This window comes from Pistacia vera, unplaced genomic scaffold, assembly GCF_008641045.1.
Source record: "Pistacia vera cultivar Batoury unplaced genomic scaffold, PisVer_v2 Contig133, whole genome shotgun sequence".
Lineage (NCBI taxonomy): Eukaryota > Viridiplantae > Streptophyta > Magnoliopsida > Sapindales > Anacardiaceae > Pistacia > Pistacia vera.
Genome location: NW_022195391.1, coordinates 544,653 through 557,956, shown reverse-complemented (window position 1 = coordinate 557,956; position 13,304 = coordinate 544,653). Strand labels below are relative to the sequence as shown.

The 13,304-nt window shown below is 33.8% G+C and overlaps 1 protein-coding gene and 1 pseudogene across 1 annotated transcript; both read left to right on the top strand.

Moving 5' to 3' along the window:
• Positions 1-5,699: 5,699 nt before the first annotated feature.
• Positions 5,700-9,280, top strand: LOC116122351 (disease resistance protein RPM1-like). Its single transcript, XM_031408216.1, has 2 exons — positions 5,700-8,622; positions 9,199-9,280. Exon 1 carries the CDS (start codon positions 5,805-5,807, stop codon positions 8,613-8,615), a length of 2,811 nt encoding a protein of 936 aa, XP_031264076.1. The 5' UTR covers positions 5,700-5,804; the 3' UTR covers positions 8,616-8,622; positions 9,199-9,280.
• A 1,876-nt stretch (positions 9,281-11,156) lies between these two features.
• LOC116122264 lies at positions 11,157-11,781 on the top strand (annotated as a pseudogene).
• Positions 11,782-13,304: the final 1,523 nt, after the last annotated feature.

The following is a 13,304-nucleotide window of genomic DNA, read 5'->3' as shown; positions in this document are numbered from 1 at the left end:
AAATAATTACCCTCCGATTAGTTTAAAAAATCACAAAAATACCTTAAAAGTTTACAAATACACCCCTAAAAAATTTTGATTACTCATTCATTTGTGTCCAATGTGACTCATAAATTATCTAATCTCTAGGCAACACTTGAATTCAATCAGTTTATCACAATTCACATAAAATTCCTCAATCAAAACCAAAACACAAACAATTAATTAAATACTATAAATCTATAATTTATTATTATAATTAATTAAATTCCTAATCATTTAATTAAGCATTGTACTAATGTTTATAATGGAATATTATAATTAATTAAGTAATCATACTATAAATAATGTTATAATTAATTAAGTAATTATTTAACCATAATGTCATGTGTTAATTAATTAAATTTCTAATAATTTAATTAAGTGTTGTGCTAATGTAGTAAATTACTAATATTTATAATTTATAATATAATGTTATAATTAATTAAGTAATCATTTAATTATGTAATGTTATAATTAATTAAATTTATAATCATTTAATTAAGTATTGTATTAATGTAGTAAATTACTAATGTTTATAATATAATATCATAATTAATTAAGTAATCACTTAATTAGGTAATGTTATAATTAATTATATGATCATACTATAATGTAATGTTATAATAAATTAAGTAATCATATTGTAAATATTTAATGTATTATTATATTAATTAAATTTCTAATCATTTAATTAAGTATTGTACTAATGTTTATAATAGAATGTTATAATTAATTAAATAATCATTTGTTTATAATGTAATGTTATAATTAATTAAATTTCTAATTATTTAATTAAGTGATGTACTAAATTATTAATGTAGTGTTATAAACTTATAATTAATTAAGTAAACATTTAACTAATAATGTATTAATATTTATCAATCTATCATATATAATTAATTAATTACTAATTTATTATAGATATACTTAGAACTTGATAATTGAAGTAAATAACTAAATATTATATTATTATTCAATCAAATATATTATTTTATTCAAAAATAATTATTTTAATAACATTAAAACACTTTTAATTGGTCCTAATTCTAATTATATACTTAATTCATCAAAACTTTAATATTAATATATTATAATATATTAATGCTTTTTATATGGCGTAGTTTATATGTAATAAGTATAATTGTATATTTATTTAATTAGGTTATTGTAAAAATTTAAACTTATTTCAATTTTTTTATATGTGAAATTAGACCCCCTTCTTCACAGATATTTCATTTTAGCCCAGGTTCCAAAACAGGTTCTAAATTGGGTACTTGCTGCAGGTTCCAAGCTGGGTACCCATTATAGGTTTTTTTTTTCCAGATTTCGATTCCGGTTTTGATTATGATTCCAGTTCCTCCACATGTAGGAATCGAAATCGAATCCGCACAATATCTACTCCAAAAAAAAAAGAACCGGAATCTATCCATATAATGTTGGTTCTAGGTAAATTTCAATCCTAATTTCGGTTCTACCTCCAGGTTCTATTCTGTCTGCTACGCGTGCTCATCCCTAATTAAGACAAACACACTATGGACCACTAGGAAGAGAAAACAAGACATTAGAAAAACAACCAAAGCTTTTAGCTCTTTTCATTTGATTTGAAGTTTGAACTATTGCAAGGGTGGAGCCATGACTTTAAAACCAAAGTTGCAGACACAGCTGGACTCTCTGCTTTATGAGTACACTGTCCATTTTTCATTTTACTTTTTCTTTATCTCTCATAATGAACACGTGACTCTTGGATGTCCTTTTTTCTATTTTATTATTCATAGTCAACTATTGAGGGAAAAAGGAAGAAACCTCTCAAACTTTACATTTTCTGAGTCTCTTTCTTCTTATCCTTCTCAGCTTATCGTCACAGTCGATTTCTTCTTGTTTAAGATGGCAAATGTTAGATCGTGGACTTTGTGTGATTTTTTAATCACCATAGACAGATGGTTACTGTTAGTTATTAACAGGAGAATCCCTTTGATGATAAACTGTTGATGGTCTTAATATATGTTTAAAACCATACATAACCTTAGGCAAATTAATCAAGAACTCCATCTTCTAAAGGTTGATTCATTATTGATTATGGAAAAAGTAGCCATAGAAAATTTTCTGTAATGTTTTCTTTTCAAAAAGTTATATGATATGTACAACTTTGATAAGGTAAGAAACAATCATTTTGGTTTTACTTTTTGAATAACATAATACATAAAATTAATTAATTAGAACATAAATGTGCATGCAATAGTATCATAGGTACGTTAATGATGGTCGAAAATTATATATGTATTTAGTGGATAGTTGTTTTTTTTTTTTTTTTTTGTCATGTTTGATAAGCATTTTGGGGAACTGTAACCAAAATATTGCTTGATATTTAAATATTTTTTAATCATCCCAAAAAAATTTCAAATTATTGGGGTTGATTCAGATAATATTTTTAAATTTAAAGGAATTTGTGATATTTTTAAAACTATATAAGAAGAATTTGGTATTCTAGTAAACTTTTGGGTGTCTAGGTGATACTTATGCAATTGCGAAATTCAAGGATAGAGACAACTATTCCAGAGCGTCATTTTTTTCCTGGGAAGAGAAAATATAGCCCCCTCTTTACTTAGAGGGGACAACCAAGGCTTCGTTTGGTTGCATCTTGAGAATACTCGCTTCGTTTGGTTCAAAATTTGAGGGTTTTAGGAAAAGTTTTTTGAAAAAAGTTAAAAAAAAGTTGAATTGGGCTGGTATTACGATGTAGAATTTATAAATTAATAAAATACCCTTTATGTTTGTTTTTTACAAAATACCCCCTATAATAAAACATTAAAAGTTAACAAAAATACCCCTAACCCACCCTCAAACACCCCCAGCCGGCGACCACCACCGGAGGTGGCCGGAGTCGCCTTATGGGCGCATGACCAGTTGGATCTTACCGGTCATGCGTCGATATGGCCTTTTCCGGCCAGATCCACAGTGGATCTGACCGAAAAAGGCTAGATCTACGGTCAGATCTGGCCGTTAACGGCCAGATCTGGCCGTATTTGCTCTCAACAACGGCCAACAAACGATCGTCGTTGATGGTCAACGACGATCGTTTGTTGGCCGTCGTGACCGAGTGTTACGACCAAAGATCTGGCCGTCAGCGGCCAGATCTTTGGCCTTAGATCTGGCCTTTTCTGGCCAGATCCACGGTGGATCTGGTTGGAAAAGGCTAGATCAGCGCACTATCGGCCAGATTCAGCCGGTAATGCGCCATCCTACCAGATTCTGGCCATTTTCTGGTAGTGGTGGCCGGAATCTGGTAAATGTGGATTGTTGGGGTGTTTTTGTAATTTAAAAAAAAATATTTAGGGGTATTTAATTAAATTAACAAATTTAGAGGGTTTAAAAAAAATTGAATAATATTGAAAATAGTATTCCCAAAAATGAGAGATTTTGGGTATTTTACTGTTTAACTTTTTTAGGAATATCAAGAGTAATATTCCTAATCTTGAACCAAACGAAGCCACTACTTTTAGTATTTCCAAAAAAGTTAAACAATAAAATACTCAAAAACACACAATACTATTCAATATTATTCAACTTTTTTTAAACCTCCTAAATTTGTTAATTTAATTAAATACCCTTAAATATTTTTTAAAAAATTACAAAAACACCCCAACAATCCACATTTACCAGATTTCGGCCACCACTGCGAAAAATGGCCGGAATCTGGTAGGATGGTGCACTACCAACTGTATTTGGCTGGTAGTGCGCCGATCTAGCCTTTTTCGACCAGATCCACGGTGGATCTGGCCGAAAAAGGCCAGATCTAAGGCCAAAGATTTGGCCGTTGACGGCCAAATCTTTGGCCGTAACCAGTCGGTAACGATGGCCAATAAACAGTCATCGTTGACCATCAACGACGACCGTTTGGTGGCCGTCATTGACGAGCAAATACGGTCAGATCTAGCCGTCAATGGCCGGATCTAGCCATAGATCTTGTCGTCAATGGTCGGATCTAGCCGTAGATCTGGCCTTTGCTGACCAAATCCATCATGGATCTGGTCGGAAAAGGCCATATCGGAGCACGACAGGCAAGATCTAGCCGGTCATGTGCCGATACAACGACTCCGGCCACCCTCCGGGGGTGGTGGCCGACAGTCCGTATTTGAGGGTAGATTGGGGGTGTTTTTATTAACTTTTAATGTTTTATTATAGGGGGGTATTTTGTAAAAAAATAAACACAGGGCATATTTTATAATTTGTAAATCCTACATCATAATACCTGCCTAATTCAACTTTTTTTTATCTTTTTTAAAGAAATTTTTCCCAAAAACACAAAATTGTGAACCAAACGGAGCCCAGATTTTCTTTATCAACAAAAGAGATTAGCTTGTGGAAAATAAAGGATAAAATTCAATTCATTCATTTAATGTGAATAGGCAATTTATACAGCAACACAAACGCAACAGGGTGAGACATATATATTTAATGTGTTGCGATATACACGTAGGCGCACTCTGGGGAAGAATGAGTTTTATTTTTATTGTCGTGTTAAGATGAAGAAGGCTGCTACTTATTTCAACTAGATTGGTTACAGTGATGATGAATTAATGGTTGGATGTTTAATTATTATTTAAAGTTGAGAAAAATCAGCGGCCGATAGCGTGTCTTTTGCTTACTTAATTAAGATTTATAATGCTATATGATTAAATAATTTACCCTATAATTGTATTTAATATTCTACGAAATTTCTAATAATTATTTGATTGTTGTATATGTGTGTGTATATATATAGACCTTTAAATCATGATTATATTAAATATTTTTTTTCTTATCATAAGTTAAAATTGGAAAATAAAATTAATTGGATAATGTACAGTATACTTTAGAAGAGAAATGAGAAGAAGTTGCAAGTGGAGTTGAAAAGTGAGAAAATTGTCACATGCTCTGGCAATTGGGATGCTGTGCTCGTGTTGTCCGTGGAAAGATGTGCTATGTTGTTAGTTATTTAGGACTTTCTTGATAAATCCCGTGTTTCTAACAAATTTTATAATTTTATTTTTATTATTCAGAAGACATGAAATTTTTATTTTTATTTTTTATGACTAGGGGTATTCAAGTCAGTTTGCGCACATCTTAGCTAATTCCTTAGGGCTCTAAAGTTAACAATTAGGTAAATCTCGATCATGACCATCTCTATTAACAATCAAAATGGATCAAACTCAAGACCTCTTGAGTAATACACTCTAGAGTCTTAGTTGACTGTTGGACCACTCAGTGGTGGTTAAGAAAAAAATCATGAAACTTTCTCATATATTATATTTCTCATTAAAAGTTAACTGCACTCTTTATATGAATTAATTTTAAGAGTTCTTATTATTAATAATAATATTAGTATGATCACTAATATTAGTAGATATCACTTGTTCGTATGATCACTAACCAATGCATTTACATCACTTATAAATATTTTATTTATCGTTAATGTAATTGAAAAACTGTAGAACGAAAATATATTATAGTCAATGATATCGATAACGGCATAATATTCATGTTACAATTTAAAAAAGTTATCAAATGTGAATCACAGAATTATGAATGGTTGCCTATTTACAACCTGTCGCTCTTTATGAATTTACAACTAAGTTATACGGAGTCTCTACCATCGTTCAATTCTTATCCCAAAAGTTTTACTAGCTAGTCAACAAAACCATCGTGTCCAACCCACTGGTTTCTTAACACAACAATCAAACATTGTATACTTTATCATACATCTTAACAATTAAGATGGAGTGAACAAGAAAAGCTTACTAGACATGGCAGAGTTAATAGTGGACTTTGCTATAGCAACATTGGGTTCCTTGCTTGTCCAGGAAACCAAGCTGTTGAGACGTGTAAAGAAAGAAGTTGAAAGCATCAAAAAAGAATTGGAGTTCATCAAATCTTTTCTCAGGGATGCAGATACAAGGGCAGCGGCCGAAGAAGAAGAAGGAAGCGATGGAGGTGTCGTAAGTACTTGGGTAAAACAAGTAAGGGAAGAAGCTTATCACATTGAAGACGTCATAGATGAGCACATACTTAGTGAGGCGAAGCATCATGAACAAGATGGCAAAGGTCTCACTGGTTTCCTTCGTAAAATGCGTTGCTTCATTAAGGAACTTAATGTGCGTCATGGAATTTCATCTGAGATTAAAGATATCAAATCATCACTTGCTGATATACAGAGAAGAGCGAAAGACTATAACTTGAGGCACATAGATCAAGGAGATGTTGTATCGCACGATTCTCGAGTTTGTTCCCTTTTCATCCCAGGCAATGAACTTGTGGGCATCGAATCTACTAGAGACCAATTGATTGATTTGTTGGTGAGTGGAACATCCAAGCGTTTGGTGATTGCAGTTGTGGGCGAAGGAGGACTTGGCAAGACCACTCTTGCCGGGAATATTTATAAGAATGATGTAGTGAAGAAGCATTTCGATTGCCAGGCTCGAATCACGGTTGGGAAAGAATGCACCAAAACGGATATACTAAGAAAAACGATACAAGCATTTGAGGGTGTGACAGGGTCTACTCATGGAGAGATGGACAAAATGGAAGAGACTGATCTGCTTGCCACACTGGAGAGACAATTGAAAGATAAGTGTTACATGGTTTTGTTCGATGACGTGTGGACAACTGATTTTTGGGGATGTATAGAGTATGCTTTAATTGAGAACAACAAAGGAAGTAGGATTATGCTCACAACTAGAAACAGGGGCATTGTTGATGTGATTCCTTTTGTTAATGTCCATAGGCTACAACCTTTGCCTTCAGATAAGGCGTTTGAACTTTTTTGTAGAAAGGCTTTTAGTCCTCAAGGGTGTTGTCCGCCCGAGTTGGAGAAACTGTCTCGTGATATCCTTAGGAAATGTGGAGGTTTACCACTAGCAATTGTTGCCGTTGGTGGTCTTCTCTCAAACAAGAACAAGGTTGCTTTTGAATGGAAAAAGTTACTTGATGAGTTGGGGCCACAGTTGGGAAGTGATTCTCATCTAAAAGATTGCAACAAAGTTTTATTAGAAGGTTATTATGGTCTACCTCACCATCTCAAACCTTCTCTCTTGTATTTTGGTTTTTTTCCAGAAAGCTATGAAATCAATTGTGCAAGATTGATTCGCCTGTGGATTTCTGAGGGCTTTGTCCCTTATTCCAATCGCCGCACATCTGAACAAGTTGCTGAAGAATTCTTGATTGATCTCATTAACAGAAGCTTGGTTCAAGTGGTAAAGATGGATTTCATGGGAAGACCTAGATATTGTCGAGTCCATGATCTAATGCATGAGATTATCCTTAGAAAGGCCGAATATTTGGGCTTTTCTCATTTTGTGAACAGAGAACACTCAAATCTTCCAAACAAAATTCGGCGGATTTCGATACAAGGAAGTAATGATAGTGCTTTTGAGAGCATCAAGGACTCAAAGATACGTTCTGTTTCTCTTTTCAATGTTGATAGTTTGCCTAACTCTTTCATGACTACCCTTGTTGTTGATTTCAAACTTATAAAAGTACTTGATTTTGAAGATAGTCATATAGAGTATCTTCCTAAAGGAGTAGGAAACCTCTTCCATTTGCACTACTTAAGTGTGAAAAATACAAAAGTAAAAGTGCTTCCCAAGTCCATCGGTAAGCTTCTCAACTTGGAGACCTTGAATTTGAAGTTTTCTCTTATCACTGAGCTTCCTGTTGAGATCAAGAATCTTAAGAAATTGCGTTATCTATTAACATACTATGTGAGAAGTGATTGGCGTTACGGAATGGTAAAAATACCTGCGGGATTTGGCTCTTTATTGGATTTGCAAAAGCTAGGTTATGTGGAAGCTAAATTCGAAGTACTCAAAGAGCTTATGAAGCTTAGGCATCTGAGAAAGTTAGCAATTGAGATCACAGATGGAAATGGGAAGGATCTATGTGCTTGCATCGGAAATTTGGAAAAACTTGTATCTTTAACTATACTAATAAGTAGAGAAGAAATTCTTGATATAGAACCGATGACTTCTCCTCCTCGTGGTCTTCAGTGCCTTCGCTTAATGGGAAATATGAAGAAGCTGCCAGATTGGATTTTTAAACTTGAACATCTTTTCAAAATTGATCTGAATTTGTCAGGATTAACTGATGATTACATAAGAGTTCTTCAAGCCCTGCCTAATTTATTGCAGCTTAGGCTAGTTAACACATCTCATGATGAGCAATTACATTTCAAAAAAGATTGGTTTCCAAAACTAAAAGTTTTGTACCTCAGTGAATTTAAAGGAGTGGAATTGATGATTATAGACAAAGGTGCGATGCCTAACCTTGAAGACTTACGTATTGGACCATGCCCTTTATTGAAAGAGATTCCAGTTGGAATTGAACATCTAAGAAACCTAAGGATTCTTCTGTTTTATTTTATGTTGAAAGAAATTTATTATATGATAAAAGACGAGAAGTGGAAGAAAGTTACCCAACATATACCCTATGTTGGTGTCATGTTCAAAATGAAAGGAAAAAGGACTTATGAAACTACTAAGTATCTCTTGTCTCTCTCGCTTGAAGATTTTGAGCAATTTATTGAAAAAGTGGAGCGAAGTAACGAGTCCTCTCATCCGTGAACAACAGGTATTTCATTTATATTATAAAAGACTTAGCCTGATCTTAATTTTATATCCTTTGTCCAACTATAAAAGTAAAATCTTATAATTTTTTCATGGCAATTACTTAGGGTGTGTTTTGACTTTTCACTTAATAGAAAAAAGTATAATTTTTTAATTTACTTCTTAAATCTGATTTTTTTTTTTTTAATTTTATAAATGGCAACTCTAATTATCATAATAAATGCAAACTTAAATAAAAATATTAAAAGAACTCTAATAATTTATTTTATTTAGAACTTTTTTTTTAACTGAAAACCCAGCCCAGAATCTTACTTGAGTCAGTGAGTAACCAGATAAGAAACGATCTTAAAGCCAATTTAGAAATGTTATTTTATGTTATAAAGATTGAAAACTGGTTGATGAAGTTACTGGTCACAACACTGTCGATACCATTAAGATCGACGACAATGTTTGATGGTGACTTTAAATATGTGCATAAATATATATATAATTATAAATTAAACATGAATTATGGATTATTTTTACGGATTACCTTTTCATTACTTAAATTTGATTATATTTCATCTATTGCTATGAACAGAGATCAAACAGCTGCGGACACGTTGAAGAATCTTTCCCATTTGTTGACCTGATGAAGTGAAGAAATGAGAGCTGTTGACTTTTTAGCTTACAGTTCAAAAATCAGTTAAGTTTGGTAATGTTATGATGGACCCGTGGTGTCTCAACAATGCAAAAGAGGAACGGGCAGAAAAGGGAATTACTAAAAGCAACAGGTGTCTGGAGGTACTGGCCCTCGAAGTCCAGCCGTTATTTTGCATTTGGGGTCTGTTGTTATTTGCTTATTTTGCTTGTTGAACTACTGTTCTATTGAATATTAATACCATCTGTTATTTTCTTCTGAGATTGTTCCATTTTTATTCTTGTTGTTTCTTGGTTGTGAGTTAATGGATTATTGTTCATGCTGAGTTGCTGAGTGTGAGTGAAAGGTGGTGAGTTTGGTACTTGTAGTGCTACGTTTTGATAATTGGACTGTTAATTGAAGCAGTGCGTTTTGATTATTGAACTGAACTTTGCACCCTAAGTGTTGGAGAATGTCAGGCATTAGGATGACGAATGGAAATGAGAAGGATCTGTGAGCTTGCCTTGCTACGATGGGAAAACCTGAGTCCTTGGCTGTACAATAGACAAATAGAGATGAAATTCTCGACATAGAAGCTACCAGACTGGACTTTCAATTGAAAGAGATTCCAGTTGGAATTGAGCTTCTAAGAAACCTTTAAGATTCTTGTGAATGGTGTTGCATTGCATTGGTTCAGCTTCGTCATATTGTTCTATTCTCTGGAAAATGCTGGTAGAGATGCAGTGTTGCTGCAGGCACTTTGTTCATCAACTTTCTAGTAAAATTCCTTCGTAATTTCCACTGAGTTTATTATTGTTGCTGATGTTATTGTGATAGTCTTCATGTTTCTTAACTTCTATCAACTGTGTTGTTCAAAACATATTAAACTCTTTTCTTTTTCTTGGATTGTTTATCACTTTCAATACATGCTTATTGATGGCTACTTCCATTGGAAGTTGAAGAAAGTATAAGCCTTTTTGAGAATACAGCTCTGCCAATCAAAAACAGCTCCCCTGTTCCCATGGATTTGGTTGGTTTTTTCTACGAACCTGCATATACATAAAAATAATTTTATACCTAATTAAACTTCAAAATGAATTTGTTCTATAAGGGTAATTTCCCAATTGTAAAATCTTAGATAGCTGAGGCCTTTCTTTTATAATTATGTATCACCCAAAAGTACAACCTTTGCTCACAATGACAAGCCATACACCACCATGAGGACCTGTGCGAACTCGATGCTCTGTTCCCTTTATCAATTAAATCCTCTCTCGGTAGAATTCAAACGCATAACACGAAGAGTGAGAATTATTGATCATTAGATCAATTCTGGACAATCCTGTTGATGATGAAATAGAGTTGAGCCCCAAAATTTTGTACAAAATTATGGTAAATTGAAAACCCAGCCCAGAATCTTACTGAGTCAATGAGTATGGATTGTAGACTGTTGTTTTACAAACGTTCAACACGTTTCTGAGTGCTTGAATTTGCAGGCAAATTCAGCTAAGTTCAAAACCATTACAGAGTTAAATATCAAAAAAAAAAAAAAAAAAAAAAAAAAAAAAAAAAAAAAAAAAAAAAAAAAAATTATTGTAGTTCAGGAATTTTGATAAATATACAGAAAGTTAGTGAATTAATTACTTAATTAACTAATATTCATTCTAACTCAAGTTAAAAAAGGAAAAAGATAAGAGTCGGTCTAGCTCGAATGAATTATATATTAATCATTTGTCAAGTTGCTGAATCAACCAAAGTTCTATTGATAAGAGTTTAAAGAAAAAATCTGATAAAACAAATATATGAAGTCATTATTAATATAAAAAATATATAGAACTTCAAACTTCAAACAAATTCAACGAAACCCTCTCTTCAATCACCAATCTCTAACTCTTAAACTTAAAGCTAATTCCAAGCTAAACATGGCAACCACAATCTTATTCTTAGCTTCTCTTTCTCTTACCATGAACCTCCCATCACTTTCAAATGCCATCTCCCACTACAATGGCCCATGCAAAACCCTTGACGACTGCGACGGTCTGTTCGTTTGCATCAACGGCAAGTGCAACGACGATCCCGACTTTGGTACCCATATATGTGCAAAACCTGGCCCTACGGCCAGCGGTCAATGCCAGTCCTCAGGTACACTAAGATGAAACAGCAAAAAGTTTCCTCAATTCAAATGCTCCCCTACCGTCACCTCCTCAACGAAAGCTAAACAAACAAACAATGATTTTAGCAAAGGTGGCGAGGGGGGAGGTCCATCGGAGTGTGATGAAAAGTATCATAATAACTCGGAACTGATTGTGGCGCTATCGACTGGGTGGTATAATGGAGGGTCAAGGTGTGGGAAGAATATAAAGATAAGGGCTAGTAATGGAAAGAATGTGATAGCAAAGGTTGTTGATGATTGTGACTCAGTGAATGGATGTGATGAAGAGCCACCTTGTAGAAATGATATTGTTGATGGGTCTGACGCGCGGTATGGCATGCTTTGGGGCTCAATGCTGAGGTGGTGTTGTGGATGTTACTTGGTCCATGGCCTAAATCTATTATTAGAGTGGTATGAATAAGAAACTCGAGATTTGACTAGCCTTGTCTATTATGATATTCAGCTGATCGACTGTTTCATGGTGTCAAGGAATAAACTGCTGTTAACTAACAGCAGCTTTTAAGTTTTATACTTAAAATGTATAAGTCAATGTTAGTCTGTGTTCTATATAAATACTTATAACATCAAGCCTGAATTTCCTTCATTTTCTCAGCAACCAAACAATCCCGAGAAAATGCCAAATTCATCTTCTTCAACAGCTCACGTCATGCTTTCCACCGATCTTCAAGCAATTACACCAAAGCATTTACATCAGTCAAAAACAGTGTCCCTGTGTTTTCCTCTGTTTTCTAAAGAAAATGAATTATAGTGTCCCTGTGCCCCTCTAGCTTTTCCTCAAAATCTGACATGAACCCTTATGATGGCCAAATGTTGACTACACAAACATCAAATTAACATACATCCTTGGATCATGGTCAAATGTTGACTTGACCTCGATCTAACAGTCTAGAATTATATTGAAGAATATGATCCCATGATCCATCCACATATTAAAAGATTAATAATAATATAAAAACAATAAAATAATTCTAAGTTAATCCTAAAAGACAAAACTATATCCTATTAACCTTGATTTGTAGTATCGTTGCTGGCCGTTGATTCTTCTTCGTTTGTTTCCTCCAATGATGATTTTAGCTTCTCCATTAGAACATCCATTGCACAAAGAGAATGGGAAACTTCCATCATTTGTTCCTAAATCTTAGCTTTCTTATTCAGTAAATCTGTATACATCTCCTGCCAAAACAAAGCAATCCAACACCTAAAGAGTTAGATAAACAACACTCTCGGGATCAAATCCACTGTTCACTGGCTAGTTAATCAGTTACCTTCATGGAAGCACAAAATTGTCATTATCAAAGTTCTGACTCGTAACACAAGAACTTGGACTGCTCACAACAGCAACATCATCCTCTTCTTCTTTAACAAGAGCTCCTGCATGTTCCTGTAGATTCGGTATATAGTGAATTGTCTGCTTAAACAAGCGTTTGCGGCGTCGTTTTAGTAAAATTATAATTATTTGCATAATAATAAAATAAATAATCTGTTTGACTAAATGCAGAGAATAAAGAAAAGCTGATTTGTCTGAAAGTGTGTAACAGAAAGAAGAGAGTGAGAGTGGCAGAGTTTGACTTAATCTTTAATTAGTATTGAAGATTCAATTAATTAAACCAAATTTAAAGTAAATTACAAATTTAATCATTGCTACTATATCACAAACCACACAACTCCCTTGGTGATAAAGTATAGTCATTGCACATGGATCTTTGCATACATAGCAAGCCTCACAACGCACTTAACCAAACAATCTCTATCTGTTCTGTGAACATGAAACAGTTCTGCATGTGCCCAGGGGTATGTATGACTTACACGAACTAGCAAGACACCTGATGCAACGTCGGCAATACCTCCGCAGCAGCTCATCCAGTGTTGTCGTGTATTGCATGAGGAAGGCCCCGTC